The 16,562-nt window shown below is 37.1% G+C and overlaps 1 protein-coding gene across 13 annotated transcripts in view; it reads left to right on the top strand.

The window, feature by feature from the left end:
- The window catches only part of SYNE2 (spectrin repeat containing nuclear envelope protein 2), a 330,800-nt gene that overhangs the window by 107,099 nt on the left and 207,139 nt on the right, over positions 1 to 16,562 (top strand). For 12 of the 13 annotated variants that reach the window (XM_044231769.1, XM_044231767.1, XM_044231774.1 and 9 more), the window contains 10 exons: positions 1,656 to 1,820; positions 2,433 to 2,545; positions 3,560 to 3,722; positions 5,087 to 5,165; positions 5,429 to 5,616; positions 7,517 to 7,681; positions 8,567 to 8,716; positions 10,288 to 10,458; positions 15,201 to 15,359; positions 15,661 to 15,834. In XM_044231769.1, coding sequence (XP_044087704.1) covers positions 1,656 to 1,820; positions 2,433 to 2,545; positions 3,560 to 3,722; positions 5,087 to 5,165; positions 5,429 to 5,616; positions 7,517 to 7,681; positions 8,567 to 8,716; positions 10,288 to 10,458; positions 15,201 to 15,359; positions 15,661 to 15,834 — 1,527 coding nt within the window. Of the gene's footprint in view, positions 1 to 1,655; positions 1,821 to 2,432; positions 2,546 to 3,559; positions 3,723 to 5,086; positions 5,166 to 5,428; positions 5,617 to 7,516; positions 7,682 to 8,566; positions 8,717 to 10,287; positions 10,459 to 11,675; positions 11,692 to 15,200; positions 15,360 to 15,660; positions 15,835 to 16,562 lie in introns of those variants that run through there. The other variant, XM_044231777.1, reaches the window with a different exon arrangement.

The following is a 16,562-nucleotide window of genomic DNA, read 5'->3' as shown; positions in this document are numbered from 1 at the left end:
CATCTGGATGTCTTCTTTGGAAAAATGTCTATTCCTGTCTTCTGCCCATTTTTTAACTGGATTTTTGGTTTTTTGTATGTTGAGTTTGATAAATTCTTCATATATTTTGGATACTAACCCTATATCAGATATGTCATTTGCAAATGTCTTCTCACATTCTGAAGGTCACTGCTTATTTTTGTTGATTGTTTCCTTTACTGTATAGAAGCTTTTTTATCTTGATTAAGTCCCATTAGTTCATTTTTCCTTTTGTTCCTTTGTCTCTGGAGTTTAGGAAACAAAACAGATGACTGTGGTGGGGGACGCGGTGGGGGGGTGGAAACAAACTGGGAAACAGACTCTTAACTATAGAGAACAAACAGGTTTGCTGGAGGGGAGGTGGGTTAGATGGCTAATGGGGATTAAGGAGGGCACTAGAGATGAGCAGGGGGTGTTGTATGTTAAATAATGAATCACTGAAGTCTCCACCTGAAGCTGGTATTACACAGAATATTAACGAACTGGAATTTAAATAAAAATTGAAAGACAAAAAAATAATTAAAAATTAAAAGAAAAGAAAAGAAAAGAATTCCCTGCGTCATAATCAGTGTTCTTCCAGGGTCTTCCCTGGGCCCCTATGTTTGGCTCTGTTATATTGCTGACCACAGTTAACTGTAATCATGTACTTTGCTTCCCCCACTATGTGCTTCAGGCAAGACTTGTAGTTTTTTGTTTCTCTGTTTTTTATATTTATCTGGTTGACCCTTAGATATTGAGTGTTGTGTTACTTACTCTTCCCTTCTTGGCACATGGATTTGGGCAAGGCCCTACTCTTACTTTTATTTACTTGTTTGTGTTTCCTTCTAGACCCATGCCCTCCTTCCATTTCCCTTTCTCCCTAGGCCACTATTGTGATGTGCTTAAGGTGTATCTTTTTGTTATGTATGTTCTCTCAAAATATATATTATATTTGTATGCTCATATATTTGTAAATTACGTAAATCGATGTTATATGTTATTCTGCTTCTTAAATTTTTGAGCACGTATATTTAAAATGCTCCACTGTTCCAATGTACATGTAATTTGTGTCTAATTGCTGTATGTACTCTATGGTGTGCAACCACCACATGCCCCTTCTCCTTTCTGGAAGATTTTTATAGCTCTATCAGCTATTAGCAAAATAGATTATTAATAAATGTTTGCGGAATGAATGAGTGAGTGAATGAATGAATGAGCAAACCAGTCAATCAATTCGGGAGTGAGTTCTGAGGGTCCTTAGTGGGGAAAAGATCCAGGTGGAAGGGACAGCAAGACCGAACACCTTGGGAGTGCAGTCAGTGTTTGGAGAAATAAGTAGTTGGCATTTGTGTGACTCCTCTGTGTGCAGAGAGTGGTGGGAAGGCTGAGGAAGCAAGAGCTTTATTTATTTATTTGAGAGAGAGAGAGAGAGAGAGGATGTGCGAGTAAGGGAGGGGAAGATGTAGAGGATGAGGGAGAGAATCCCAAGCAGATCCCCCCACTGAGTGTGGAGCCTGTGGTGGGGCTTGATCTCACCACCCTGAGACCAGAGTCAAAGCCAAGAGTCAGTTGCTCAACTGACTGGAGCCACCCAGGTATCCCCAAAGAAGTAAACTTTAGAAGAGCGTCGACTGAAGCACAGATTTTTGTTTTTTCAGATTAATATGTGGGAAACAGAGCTGAATCGTGCCTTGCCCTCACCGCTATGTCAGATTGAAGCCTGGCTCCAGAAGGTAGAGGAGCTTATAGATGAAGATTTGCCAGCTTCCCAGGATTACTGTGCAGCCATGGCTCTAATACAAGAGAAAATGACTTTAATCAAGGTTGGAATATAAAAAAGAAACGTGGAAAAATCTGTGCTTTGTTAGAGACTGTTCTTGAGGAAGACTGTGTCCTAGGGAGAAGGGAAGGAAATACAGTGGGTATTTGAGGATGGTTCAGAACGATTCCCTTGGGGATTTTTGGGAGCCATAGATACCTTCACTTTCTTCATGGGCATTCTGCTAATTCAAGCTGGACACAATAAGGCAGAGTCTAGTCAGTTCTAAAGCAATTGAAAAGCCTGACCAAAAAGGAGGGAGGAGACTGGTTTAAAATGTGAGAGACTGAGTTCTCAGTAAAATGGCCCGAAGGAGTTTGATATGTGATGTTTATAGCATGTGAACCCACAAAGGAATGGAAAAGAAATCCAAAAACAAAAGATTTTGATAATGCTTTTACCAAAGAATCTACAGTCTGCCCCTCTGTAAAATGTTCCAGTTTAAAGCACTTAGGATGAACATACTCATTTGCAAAGTTTCAGTTAAAAAAAAAGTAACGGCTTGTTGATTTTGCGGGGGGAAAAAGACATGCCCAGAGCAAATGAGATGAACAAACCCCCAGTTAACAACATGTGGCAAGAAGTCTGGTTCATGTCATGCTGAATTTCTTTCCAGAGTCTGATGGACAAATGTGATTGTCATTCCAATACTCTTCTGACATTCGAAAATGGAGATGAACAACACTTGCCGCTGGTACCACCTAAGAAACTGGAGGAAATGAAAGGACGGTTTGTAACACTTTCGCTTCACCACTGCTGAGACCATTCGTGTTTGAGCGCTAATACGAGGCCGCAGGGACCAGAAAATGACACATTTTTTGATACTTTCTGACAAGTATTCTTGAAATCTTGATGAATAGCACCTTCAGGTTCTGGGTGATAGTAACAGTAGATCATGCTAACCATGCTTCCTCTCTCAGCGGATGATGGTGATGGACAAAGTTCTGGGTGTGGAGTCAGGAACTGGGCTCTGTATCTGAGTTTTGATGACATTACTGTCGTTCTGAGGGTATAGCCTCATTTGTAGATACAGGAAGACAATAATCGCCCGGTTCATGTCTCACAGGGATACTGGGTGAAATGGGAGGTCGTATTTGAAAGCCCTCTGTAAACTCCAAAATAGGATAAACAGAGAGATTATTGAACTCCTGGTTGTCCACCTCCCTCCTCTTTTCTCATCATTCATAAGTAATTCACTAGAATGATAACGAGAGGGCGTTAGCCTTAATAATGAAAGCTGTTTGAATATGTAAATGTTGAAATCATCGTTGCATTCAGTTATAGAAAAGTTTACAAACTGGGTAGAATATTTTGGAGATTAACATTTATTGTAGGATTTTTTAAATAGGGGAATCGTTTGTTCAGAAAATGTTCTGTTAGATGTTTTTTTTAAATCTCAGGAGGACTTGTTTTATATTTAGCCACAATGTTTGTTTTACTTTGGGTTTTTCTGTTTGTTTGTTTTGTTTTGTTTTAAGAAAAAGGAGAGTTGGGGCACCTGACTGCCCTGGTTGGTAGAGCATGTGACTCCTGATCTCAGGGTCCTGAGTTCAAGCTCCATATTGGGCACAGTAGAGCTTACTTTAAAAAAAAAAAAAAAAAAAAAGATTTGAGGATACATCTGAGTTCCATGTGTTTAAAATAAAAAGCCAAAGACCTAATATTTTTAGAAATGCCGAACAGATTATCTCGCATTCGGGGAATAATACTAAGTTAAACTCTAAAACCTGCAATATTTTCCAGAATCAACATCATTTCGGGGAAAAAATTCATTCCACGTCTAGAATTTCATTACTATAAGTGCTCAGTTCTTGGTTTGCTAGATGAAGTGAAATTAAAGTTGGATGTTTGGAACATCAAATATGGGAACAAAGAATCTGTGGAATTGTTGCTGGAAGACTGGCATGTAAGCTTTTTACTTTGTGTCGTAGACAGTATTCTCCATGTCTGGGAGCTGGGTTTGCATTTTTCCTTGGCACAGTTTCCCTTCACCTTTTCAGGTTTTGAGATGAGTTTTCTTGGTAGCTTTCATTAACTTAAAATTGCCTGGAGAACAGAAGTATAGGTAGTCGCATAAACAGACAGTGGGAGGAAGAAGAAAGAAAAAACAGCATTATTTACCTTACCAGGGGAGAGTCCATTAGCCAGGCTACTTAACATAATTTTGGAAGATGTTTCAACGTTATTTCCGTTAACAGTTCCAACTTTCACTTGTTTAATGTTTTTTTCCCACTCAGATTCATGGTTTCATTCAAAAATTAGTTTTTTTCTTAGAACATTTTGTCTTAGCCTTTCAAATTCTAAGAGTGGGAAAGACAGTGTATTTTGTCTTGAGGTTTTTCTTGGAGAGGGGGTTTAGCTCTTGCAATTTATAGGGAGAAAGTGTTGCAATGACTTAAATATATACATATTCATTTGTAAATTAAAAGCATCCTAGAAATGTCATTTCTACAGTTAGGACTTATCATTCTTTTTGTTCCCTTCTTTGTGGAATGAGACCCCCAAAATCTTGGAAAAATCCAAGATTGTATGTTGCAGTGCAAAAATTGAAAAAGATGTTGAAGAGAGATGTATTTACAGTAGATGATTTAAACACTATACATTCCCGAATAGGAGGCATCATTCTAAATTAGACTAGGTTTTGAATATCTTTCTTTCTTTTGCTTTCTTTGATTTTTCATTTTTCCATTTAAGTAATCATACCATTGGGGCCTAATAAGTGCACAATAAATAGGAGTTTTTAGTTAACTCTGCATTTTTCAATAGCAGAGTTTGCTTGCATAGGACACATAATTTGACTAATAGCAGTGTCTCAAATGTTTTTATGTGACAGGTGGTAACTATTTATAGCATACTGTAATATGTCTAATCAAAATTATTCAGTATTAATAAAATGTGCAAAATAAGAGAAACTGATATAAATTATGTAATATTAATAAATATATGAAACAGGAGATTTTGAAAATTCTGTACTTTACTTGTCTTTTCCTGCAGGAGGAAAACCACTCTAGAACTGTATCACTACAGTAAGATAAACTTTGTCAGGTCTTATACCTGCATAGTGTTCATGCTCCTACCTCTATTTCTTAGGTCTTAACTGTCTTTCTTCATGACCTGCTCTTCTTTTCTACCCACATATACAGTATTTAGGCCTTAAAGAAATTTTGGTGCCTACATGTTTCATCAATATTTATGTCTATATCTGGATATCATGGCACATTTTAAATAGTAAAAAAACTGTCAATGTGTTTTTTTTCCTTTCCCTCCCAGAAATTTATCGAAGAAAAAGAATTCCTAGCTCAACTTGAAACTTCCTTTCAGAAATGTGAAGAAATCCATAAGAATTTAGGTAAAGCTGTATAGTTACTTTTTGATGGAATGACCATCACTTAAAAATAGCATTTTATCTGTTTTGCTTACTGTATACCTTCATGTTTTAGGAATTGGTTTTACGTATTTTTTTTTTAAACCCTTGCATTTACTTTTAATATTATTGAGTATTATTTATTTCAACATTGTCAGTTAATATACAAGTATTTTTCTTAAGAGTATGATTTTTATAAATAATAAACTGTTTTCTGAGATTACTTTCTTGTTTTGTTAACATTATAGCTGGAGAATATCAGGATATTAGTAAAGAATATACCATGGTGGAATATAATGTTTGTATGTATAAAAAATATATATATAATGTGAAATCCACTCTACAAAAAGTTCTGACATGTTGGGCTACTTATATGGAAAAACTTCGCTTACTCAAGGCTTGTTTTGAGGAGACAAAGAAGGAACAGATTAAAGAGGTATTTTCAGTCTAATGGTACCTCCTCAGTTTTACTTTCTTTTTTTTTTTTTTTCCATTTTGTTTGGAGATCCTCATTTTTAATCCAAAAATGAGAGGCCAGGGAAAGTAAACATGACTCTTGCAAAAATTCTTTAAGGTATTGGAAAGAGTTTAGTTTCTTTCTAATATAATTGTCAAAAGGAAGTTTTCTCCTCATTATAGGTGTTAAACACACATACACACACACACACACATACACACACACACAGTGTAGTTTTTGAAAGATATATTGCTAAGTTCTTTGGAAAGAAAATAGAAGACTTGGAGTATTTGATAGCTTATAGATACATCTAACTAAAGTTGATATTTTGAAAAGTTTTATTTTTCCATTTGGTTGAATACATTTCAGATCTAAAATCTCTGAGTTTCTAGAGGAAGAAAATGAAAATACCTTAGACTTATGTGGAGAGGCATGGAAGAAATTTCAGTGTCATTCATTATTCTTTTCATTTGCTAGTCATGTAATAATCTGTTTTATGATTATTCTCTGAGGTAGTGTTTCTTTCTTTCATTTGTTTTTCCCTGTTGCAAATAGATATAGACAGGTTAAACATTTTCCAAATAGAAACTAAAGTTACTCAGCTGAAATGGACTGTTTATATGAAAGTAAAATTTGTGATACATGTAGGAATGCAGGAAGAATATTTGAGGGGTTAGTGAGTCATTCTCCCTGTCCCCTGTAGTGATTTTACAGATCTGAATCTTTGACTTTCAACATTCATGTGTTTAAAGATTTTTTAAAAAGTTTTTATTTAAATTTTAGTCAGTTAACATACTGTGTAATATTAATTTCATTTGTACAATGTAGTGATTCAACACTTGGGCGCGGCACCCAGTGCTCATAAGGACAAATTCACTCCTTAATCTTCTCACCTATTTCTCCCATCCCATTCCCTCTAGTGACCATCAGTTTGTTCTCTATAGTTAAGAGTCTGTTTCTTGGTTCCTCTCTCTCACTCTTTCTCCCTTAGCTTAGTTTCTTAAATTCCACATATGAGTATAATCATATGGTATTTGTCTTTCTCTGACTGACTGACTTTGCTTAGCATTATACTCTCTACCTCCATCCATTAAAGATCTTTTATGAAAACTCACATAACTGAGAAAAGCAACACACGAACCCTTGAAGTTTCCAAACTCTGTGCTGAGGTGTCTTGAGCTGCCAAAGAGGACTTTCATGATAATTTAATGTTTGAAGGAAACACACCATCAGTCTGTTGGACACCATGCAGCACATAACTACTAAGTGGTTTGGACCCGCCTACTTGAAAATAAGAAGGCCTCGGGACTCTATCAAAAAATTACTGAGACATTTAGGGCACCATGAACTGATAAATGCTTGAGAACCTTTGCTCCAAGTTCATTAACCACTTAAGAAAGATAGAACATCGGGGTGCCTGGGTATTTCAGTTGGTTAAGTGTCTGCCTTTGGCTCAGGTCATGATCCAGGGATCCCAGGATGGAGTCCCACATCGGGCTCCCTGATCAGCAGGGAGTCTGCTTCTCCTTCTCCCTATCCGTGCTCTTTCTCTCTCTCTCTCTCTTTTTCTCTTGCACACGAGCACATGCGCAAATAAGTAAATAAATAAATAAATACAGTCTTAAAAAAGAAAGAAAGAAAGAAAGAACATCAGTTGCTTTCTAAAAGTTTAGGACCAGAAGTGATGACAGACAGCTGGTGTCTCTCAATTAGTGATCAGGAATGAAGAGCTAGTCCAACAGGGAAGGAAAGGCTCAGAATCCCTAAGAACCTCACACTTGCTTTTGCTTAGAATCAACCTTAGTAAATAAAGATCTCTTCTGGATAATGGAAAGACAAGTGTTACGGTCATTAAAATGTGTTGCTTCTGTTTGTGTAGGTGCCCTTTGAGACACTATCCCAATGGAATGTAGAACATACTACTTTAAACGAAGTGGGAAATTTCCTGATTCAAGTCAGTAATGATGTAGTTGGATCATCTATTTCTAAAGAACTGAGAAGGCTGAATAAAAGATGGAGAAAATTTATTACCAAAACTCAGCTTGTAAGTTTTTTTGTTTTTGTTTTTTTGGTAACAGTTTCATTGAGCTATAACTCCCATGCCATATAGGTCACTCATTTGAAGGGTGTAATTCAACGTGTTGAGTATATTCAGAGTTGTGTGGCCGTCACCATCGCAAATTTTTGAACATTTTTGTCACCTCCTAAGGAAGCTCTGTACCCCTTAGTCGTCACTTCCCACCTTCTCCCCAGCCTCCTCAGCAGCCACTAATCCTTTTTATGTCTCAGTAGATTTGCCTTTTCTGGATATTTCCCTTAGATGGGATCATGTAATATCTGGTCTTGTCTTTCTTTCCTTTTTTCACTTAGCATAATGTTTTCAAGGTTCATCTGTGTTGTAGCATGTATCAGTACTTCCATTTCTTTTTATGGCAAATAATAATCTATTGTATGGTACCCAACATTTTACTTATTCATTAATCAGTTCATGCGCACTGGCTTCTTTCCACCTTTTTGACTATTACTAATAATGTTGCTGTGAATGTTTATGTGCAGGTTTTTGTGTGGAAAAGTAATATATTGCTTTCTAGTTGAAATTCATTTACTATTAATAGAATAACATAAGCATTTTTGCCTACCGATTTCAAGTTTCTTGAGAACATATGCCAAGCTTTATATAGCTTTATAGTTAGCATAGTGCCTTATAAAAGTAGACCTTTAATAAATAATTTTTGAATTTAAATGATTAAATTATTGTTTCTTAGTAATTTGAGACAGGTTTTTTGGGGGAAATACTCATTCTTTAGAACACTGTTATTACGTGATAAATCCCAGAAATACATTGAAAATATTATGTCCATTTATTGTTGGTAATAATATAACTTCACGTAAAAAATATGGGCTTTAAATTTCGTGACATTTTTTATAGGAGATGAACCTTCCACTTATAAAAAAACAGGATCAGCCCGATTTTGAAAATTACGAAAATGCTCAGCTACCTAAAGAAGGAAAACCAACTGTTGATTTTTCAAGAAATATGTCAATAGAACTTCCTGAAAATCATAATCAGAATATAAAGGTAAAATAGTCATATTTTATATATTTCATTTGTATATAGAAATAACTTGGCAATTTAAAAAAAGGTTTTTAAAGTAGGCTCCATGCATGGAGCCCAGAGCAGGGCTTGACCTCATGACCCTGAGATCAAGACCTGCACTGAAATCAAGAGTTGGATGCTTAACCAACAGAGCCACTCAGGCGCCCCGACTTGGCTATTTTTCTTTTGATAAAAGCATATTGTTGAAACGGTGGTAAATGTGATTATTGGATAACATTTAAAGTATGGTCATTTCCACTAGAATGTGTAAGTGGATCCCTTCATGAAGGAGCTTTCAGTGTCCAAGTCTGTGTCTCTTACTCGCTGAGGACTTTCACAGGCATGCAGAAGCAGCCATGACATCTAGACTGTGGAAACAGAGTTGATATTTCCTTCAGATGATTTCTGACTTGTGCTCAGGGACTGCCCAGCTTTGGTCTAGCCCCTGGCCTGTGTCTTGCTTCCTTTCTGTACAACGGGGGACAATATAATCTTTATTTCTTGTTTTGTTGGAAAATTTGGACAATGATTTAGATTATAGACAAGACTATGGAAAAGGAACAAAGAAAGAATTATATACATGTAAGATATAATACCTGGGATTTACGAAATGTGCCCCCTTCCAAATAATAATGGATCCAACTTCACCTGAACTAAGTTTTCACTGGCTTTGGCCAGTGGCCCTGATGGAGCGCCAGTGTTTCCCACCATAAGGAGACCTGATGAAAGATAGAGATAGTCTTGAAAGATCTGAAGTTGTGCAGTATGCTTTTAGAATATAAGAATGTGGAATACTGTTTTCTTCTAAAACATTTACGATACGGTCGATTAACAACAACTTTACGAATGGATCTATCATGTAAGGTATAAAGCAGCAGCATAACAGCCTGCAGGCTACTGAGAGATGATTAACGGGACAAGGCTTCCTTTTGAAGCCTTGTGTTGAAGCTGGATTCCGAGTCCCTTCCTGGTGATGTTTCACAGCTACTGTTGTGCAGAGTTGTGTTTAGTTAAATTGTGTAGGAGTTTTAGACATTTCTGTAGAGTCATTACCCTAATTTCCTAACCCTTAATCTTTTTATCTGTAAAGTGGAGATGATAGTAAATAAATGATAGGAATGATATTCTCATTAAGAAAATATATGTGTACATGGAGCACCTGCGTGGCTCAGTTGGTGAAGCATCTGCCTTCAGCTCAGTTCATGATCCCAGGGTCTTGGAATCAAGCCCCGTGTGGACTCCCTGCTCAGTGGGGCATCTGCTTCTTCCTCTGGCCCTCCCCATGCTTGTGCTCTCTCTCTCTCTCAAATCAATAAGATCTTAAAAAAAAAAAAAAAAAAAGGAAATATATGTGAACAAAATTTTTGCTTTCTAAAGTGATTAATACGATCATAAAGTGCTGTTATCATTGTCCCAAAACTAGGTTTTAAGTTACTAAAATAAATAGGTTGAATTAGCTGTCTTCAGGAAAAAAATACATAACTTTCTTTTTTTAACTGAAAATTCTTTTATAATATAAATGTTGTTCTTAGCAATAATTGTGACTGTTGTAGGCTGGGGAAGAACGTGAAAAAGAAAATGAATTCACAGGGCAATTTCAAGTGGCTGAAGAGGTTGAAAAACTCATTGGACAAGTGGAAATCTGGGAGGCAGAAACCGAATCTCTTTTGGAGCTTCTGAGACATCAAGAGGGTGTCGATGCCTCAGTGGAAGAGCGTTTGCAGGTATGAGTGTAAAAGTATCAAAAGGATAGATCTCATGGTTGTGGACTTAAGTATTAAGACAAATACAAGGTTTTGAGGCGTCTGGGTGGCTCAGATTGTTAAGCGTCTGCCTTCAGCTCAGGTCATGATCCCAGGGTCCTGTGATAGAGCCCCGCATCAGGCTCCTGGCTCAGTGGAAGTTTGCTTCTCCCTCTCCCTCCCCCTGCTCATGCTCCCTTTCTCTGTATCTCTGTCTCAGGTAAATAAATAAAATCTTAAAAAAAAAAAAGATAAATACAGTTTTGGTTTTTTTTTTAAAGATTTTTTCTTTATTTATCTGACAGAGATCACAAGTAGGCAGAGAGGCAGGCAGAGAGAGAGGAGGAAGCAGGTTCCCTGCAGAGCAGAGAGCCCGATGCGGGGCTCAATCCCAGAACCCTGGGATCATGACCTGAGCCGAAGGCAGAGACTTAACCCACTGAGCCACCCAGGCACCCCAATAAATATAGTTTTAAAGTAAGTAGTAATAGGGGGTGCCTGGGTGACTCAGTTGAGTGTCTGACTCTTGATTTTGGCTCAGCTCATGATCTTTGGGTCGTGGGATGGAGCTTTTTCTTGGGCTCTGTGCTCAGTGGAGAGTCTGCTTGAGATTCTTTCTCCCTCTCTCCCTGGCCCCCCACCCTGCTCATTCTCTCTATTTCTAAATAAATAAAATCTTTAAAAAAAAAAAAAGTAGTAATAGTACTGTTTGAGTTTTCTTTGTTCAGAGTTTTAATAATTGCATGGATTGTCATCCCTGGATTATTTGCTATGATTTTGCTTGAAGACAGAGAATAGGTTAGGAGACCACCAATACTACCTTATGACTCTCAATTCTTGAACTAATTTTCCCAGCTACAGAATGGAGATTAAAATATTCTCTTGTTTCCAGGGGCAGTGGGGACACGATGTGTCAGATAGGTCAGTGCCCTGTGAGTATAAGAGATTATAGGATCTGTGCTTTGAAAGCTCACCCACTGATTAAGCCACTTTCCCTTCCTTCCTTGATGCAGGGAGGGTGATGGATGTTGTTAAAACCTCTCTGTCTTTATTCTCTGGCAGTTCAACTCATTGAAAAGCAATGAGGCAAGAGTGTGTTTTAATATCATTCAGTTCTCCTGGGAAAGAAGTTACAATTGAGGTTTTTACTGAGTTCCTGCTCAGCTATAAAACTTATGGAGCATGTCATAAATTACAAGATGGAAAGTTCCTGGGGTAAAGGAATATTTATATAATTATTTTTTTAAACCTGCCTTTCTGAAAGGTGTTTATATAGCATTTTGTGTTTTCATGGTTTATAATAATGGTTTTCTAAAAAAGGATTTTATTAATTTATTTGACAGAGATCACAAGTAGGCAGAGAGGCAGGCAGAGAGAGAGAGTGGGGGAAGCAGGCTCCCCACTGAGCAGAGAGTCCCATGCGGGGCTCCATCCCAGAACCCTGAGATCATGACCGGAGCTGAAGGCAGAGGCTTAACCCACTGAGCCACGCAGGTGCCCCAGAATGGTATTTTTTGTTGCTTTGTAAATATTAAAAAAAGTTAACCTGTGCCATCTGTCAGTGCTTTTATTTATTTTTATTTTATTTTTATATTTATTGATTTGTTATAACTAGAATTTATTTTAGTGAAAGAAATGAGCAAGGAATGAGAAATTCAATATTCTAAAGCCTTCTGTAAACAATGAAAATACAAACATACTAGAATATATTTATGTTAACAAGGAATTAAGTAGCTCTTTATTAGAGCAAGATATATGGTGCATAAAGAAATGCAAATTGCAGGGCATCTGGGAGGCTCAATTGTTAAGCGTCTGCCTTCAGCTCCTGTCATGATCCCAGGGCCCTGGGATTAGGCCCCACATGGGGCTTCATGCTCGGTGGGGAGCCTGCTTCTCTCTCTCCCACTCCCCCTGCTTGTGTTCCCTTGCTTGCTTTATCTCTCTCTGTCAAATTAAAAAAAAAAAAAATTGCTGGGGCTCCTGGGTGGTTCAATTGTTAAGCTTCTGCCTTAGGCTCAGGTTATGATCCCGTGGTCCTGGGATTGAGCCCCACATCGGGCTCCCTGCTCATCCGGGAGTCTGCTTCTCCTTCTCCCATTCCCTCAGCTTGTGTTCCCTCTCATGCTGTTTCTCTGTCAAATAAATAAATAAATCTTAAGGGAAAAAAAAAAAGCAAATTGCTGAGCAGTATAGGTGATGTGATTTTTAAAAATGGTTTTTAAAATGGTTGTTTTTTTTTAAATTTAAATTTTAGTTAGTTGACATACAGTTCAGTATTAATTTCAGAAATCGAGTTCAGCAGTTCATCATTTACATGGAACCCCAGTGCTCATCATCACAAGTGCCCTCCTTAATACCCATCTCCCATCTAGCCCGTCCCCGACCCAACTCCCTCCATCAACCCTGTTTGTTCTTTGTAGTTAAGAGTCTCTTGGGGTGCCTGGGTGGCTCAGTGGGTTAAGCCTCTGCCTTTGCTCAGGTCATGGTCTCAGGATCCTGGAATTAAGTCCCACTTAGGGCTCTCTGCTCAGCAGAGAGCCTGCTTCCTTCTCTCTCTGCCTGCCTCTCTGGCTACTTGTGATCTATCAAATAAATAAATAAAATTTTTTTTTTTTTTAAGATTTTATTTATTTATTTGACAGAGAGAGAGATCACAAGTAGCCAGAGAGGCAGGCAGAGAGAGAGAGAGAGAAGCAGGCTCCCGCCAAGCAAAGAGCCCAATGCGGGGCCCGATCCCAGGACACCGAGATCATGACCCGAGCCGAAGGCAGCGGCCCAACCCACTGAGCCACCCAGGTGCCCCTAAATAAAATCTTTAAAAAAAAAAGTCTCTTATAATTTGATTCCCCCGTCTGTCTTTTTGCACCCTCCCAAATGTTCATCTGTTTTGTTTCTTAAATTCCACATATGAATGAAATCATGTGGTATTTGTCTTTTTCTGATTGACTTATTCTGCATAGCCTAATACACTGTAGTTTCATCCACTTTGTTGCAAATGGCAAGGTTTCATTCTTTTTGATGGATGAGTAATTCCATTGTATAAATACAATCTTTATCCATTCATTGGTGGGTGGACATTTGGATTCTTTCCATAGTTTAGCTATTGTTGATAATGCTGCTATAAACATTGGGGTGCATGTACCCCTTCGAATGTATATTTTTGTATCCTTTGGGTAAATACCTAATAGTGCAATTGCTGGATTGTACGGTAGTTCTACTTTTGGCTTTTTGAGGAAGTTCCATGCTCTTTTCCAGACTGGCTGTGCCAGTTTGCATTCCCACCAACAGTATAAGAGGGTTCCCCTTTATCCTTGCCATCACCTGTTGTCTCGTGTTAATTTTAGCCATTCTGACAGTTGTGAGATGGTATTTCATCATAATTTTGATTTGTATTTCCCTGATAATGAGTGACGTTGAGGATAAAACAATTGCATTTTATACTTCATGCTTTTACATCCTTAGAAAAATTTGTTTAAGGATAAACAGAGAACTAATTCTGTGTTGATCCTATATTATGTCCCACTCTTAGCAAAATTCCTGTTGCCTAGTAGATGCAAACCAAGTATTTTTAAAATGAATGTATGAATGATTGACTTAAATGGCCACAAAGGGAAGAATGGGGAAGAAGAGAAGCTTTTGATTTACATTCTGTACCTTTCCATTTCTGAGTTTTTTAATGTGAGCTTTTGTTACTTTAATAATGAAAAAGAGAAAAACATTAAAATGATAAATGAATGTAGTACATTCGGTGTAGGACATTTAAATATTGCACAAAAGGATAAAGAAAATAAAAATTACCATGATCCCACTGCTCTAAGATAAATAAAGTCAGCATTTATGTAGTTGATATCAAAGTGTGATTTCTATATTATCATACTCACACCATCCTTGAGTTGTGATTAATTTTTTTGCTGATTTGATAATTGAAAAGCAGTACCTTGTTATTTTTTGAATTTGTACTTATTTTATTACATGTAAGGTTGAACTATCTGTTATGTATTATTCAACCATTTGTTTCTGTAAATTATCTGTTTATGTGTTTTCTGAATGGGGGGGATCTTTGTACTTCTCTTACAGAATTTATAAGCTCTTTGAGTCATGACACATTTTCATTTGTATGGCATATATTTTTACCAATTCATGGACTTTTAGGTTGTTTATTTTATTTTACATAGAAAATCTTTGTGTTTATGTTTCTACTCTTACCCCCCCAAAATTGCTTCATACCCAGAGAGAGTATGGTAGTTTTCATGGATAATTTCTTCTGTTTCATAGTTTCCTATTTTATATGTAACTTTCTGATCCATCTGAAATTTATTTTTAGTATGTGGTAGAAAGCATAGTTTTATAAAGATTTATTTTCCAGTAGTCATTTTCTCCAGTAACGGTTACTGTATTTCCTTCCAACTGATTTGACTTAGAACAACTTTATTTTAAAGTTTATTACTATTCGCTCAACTTATTTTCTGTCAATTGGCGTTGCATTACTTCTAGGCTTTGGTTTATTGCCATGCTTACTGTATAAAGAATAATCTGTAAAAGCCTGTGTTTCTCAGAGTCTGTACTGATACAAAATTTCAAAATGAATTTTTAAAATAATATTTCTAGAGTACAGATTTATCTCATTTGGGATTTACCTCATTTTTATGATTTTGTAATGAGATTAAGGCCAATGTTTAAAGTTTAATCAGAATTTTTGTTGTGGTCTCACTTTGTTTTAATAGCACCTTATTGCCAAAGGCTCTATGTATGAGGAGCTTGTGTCTAGAACTGAAGATATCTTACAAATGGATGTACAAAATATTTCAAGCCAGGAGTCCCTTCAACATGTTCTCACAGTTGAACTTCAGACAAAGATTCAAGAAGCCAAAGAGAAAGTTCAGGTCTCTCTTTAATATTTCCTAGTTAATGAATTTGTCTTTAAAAGTGAGTGGTCATTGGGAGGATGGGGAAGAGAGGGAGGGGTTGCCTTAGACATGGGCAGTGTTTTATAGAATATTACTTTTGCATTTTATATATGTATTTTAAATAATTCAGAGCATATTAAAAAATACCAATATAATAAATAGGCTATTTTTATATCTAGTGGGAATTTAAGAGTTACTACTCAAAGAATGTATTTATTAATTTATGACTTACTGAACAGCTGGGTCAGGCGTTGAGAATTTTTTTTTGTCTCTGCAGATCAGTATGGTAAAATTAGTTGCTGCGTTAAAAAACTCAGCTGATGCCGAGTTCAACCTGGATGTCAGGCTGAAGATGGAAGAGTCACAGAAGGAGCTCGACTCCTATATGACAAGGGCTGAGCAATTACTTGGACAACGAGAAAGCCGGAGCGGACTAATTTCAAAATACAAGGTGGGACTTCTCTGGCATCAAATGTAGGCTCTTTATTATTGGCTACCTGTCTCATTTGAAATCGAGGCATTTTCATCCCTGTAGTTACAAAGTTAGGGTAACTTGACAAAGCTTCCCAGTTTTAGACGCTGTTCTCGGAAACTATTAAAAATAGACATCAACATGAATGATTTTTTCAATTTAAATTTTATTATAGACCTGCTGAGTGGACTCAGGGGTAGTGCGTCTAGAGCACAGCTGATTCTAGGATAGTGAGCATGGATTTAATTTCTCTTGCTTTACATATTAGTGAAACGGGTAAAATAATGCCAGCTACCAAGTTCATTGTGAGACTTTAAAGGAAAATGAGGCCAGTAAAGGCACTTGGATAGGTAAAATTCTCTGAATGTGAAATAGCACTTTTATTATTAAAATGCTTTGATAAAAGTTCCATGTGGACCTAATGCTGACGGTAGTTCAAGATCCAGTGATGCTTTTCTGGCTGGAGGCAGTTTCAGGTTGCTTTTTCCTGGCTTGAGAGGGGGCTGAAGATGTGTGCAAATCCAAGAGTCATTAACACAGGGCAGGTGCTCGGGGGGATAGGAAGTAAAAGTAAGTCAAGGCTCTACCCCTGGACACATTGGAGAGGTTGAGTGATGGGTATCCTTCCGCTCATTCCTTTATTCAACATTTCATACACTTGCTGAACATTTTTTTTTTTTTTGTAAGATTTTATTTATTTATTTGAG

This window comes from Neovison vison, chromosome 13 (assembly GCF_020171115.1).
Source record: "Neovison vison isolate M4711 chromosome 13, ASM_NN_V1, whole genome shotgun sequence".
NCBI lineage: Eukaryota > Metazoa > Chordata > Mammalia > Carnivora > Mustelidae > Neogale > Neogale vison.
Note: the sequence above shows the minus strand (reverse complement) of the source record. Positions and strands in the feature narration are given on the sequence as shown.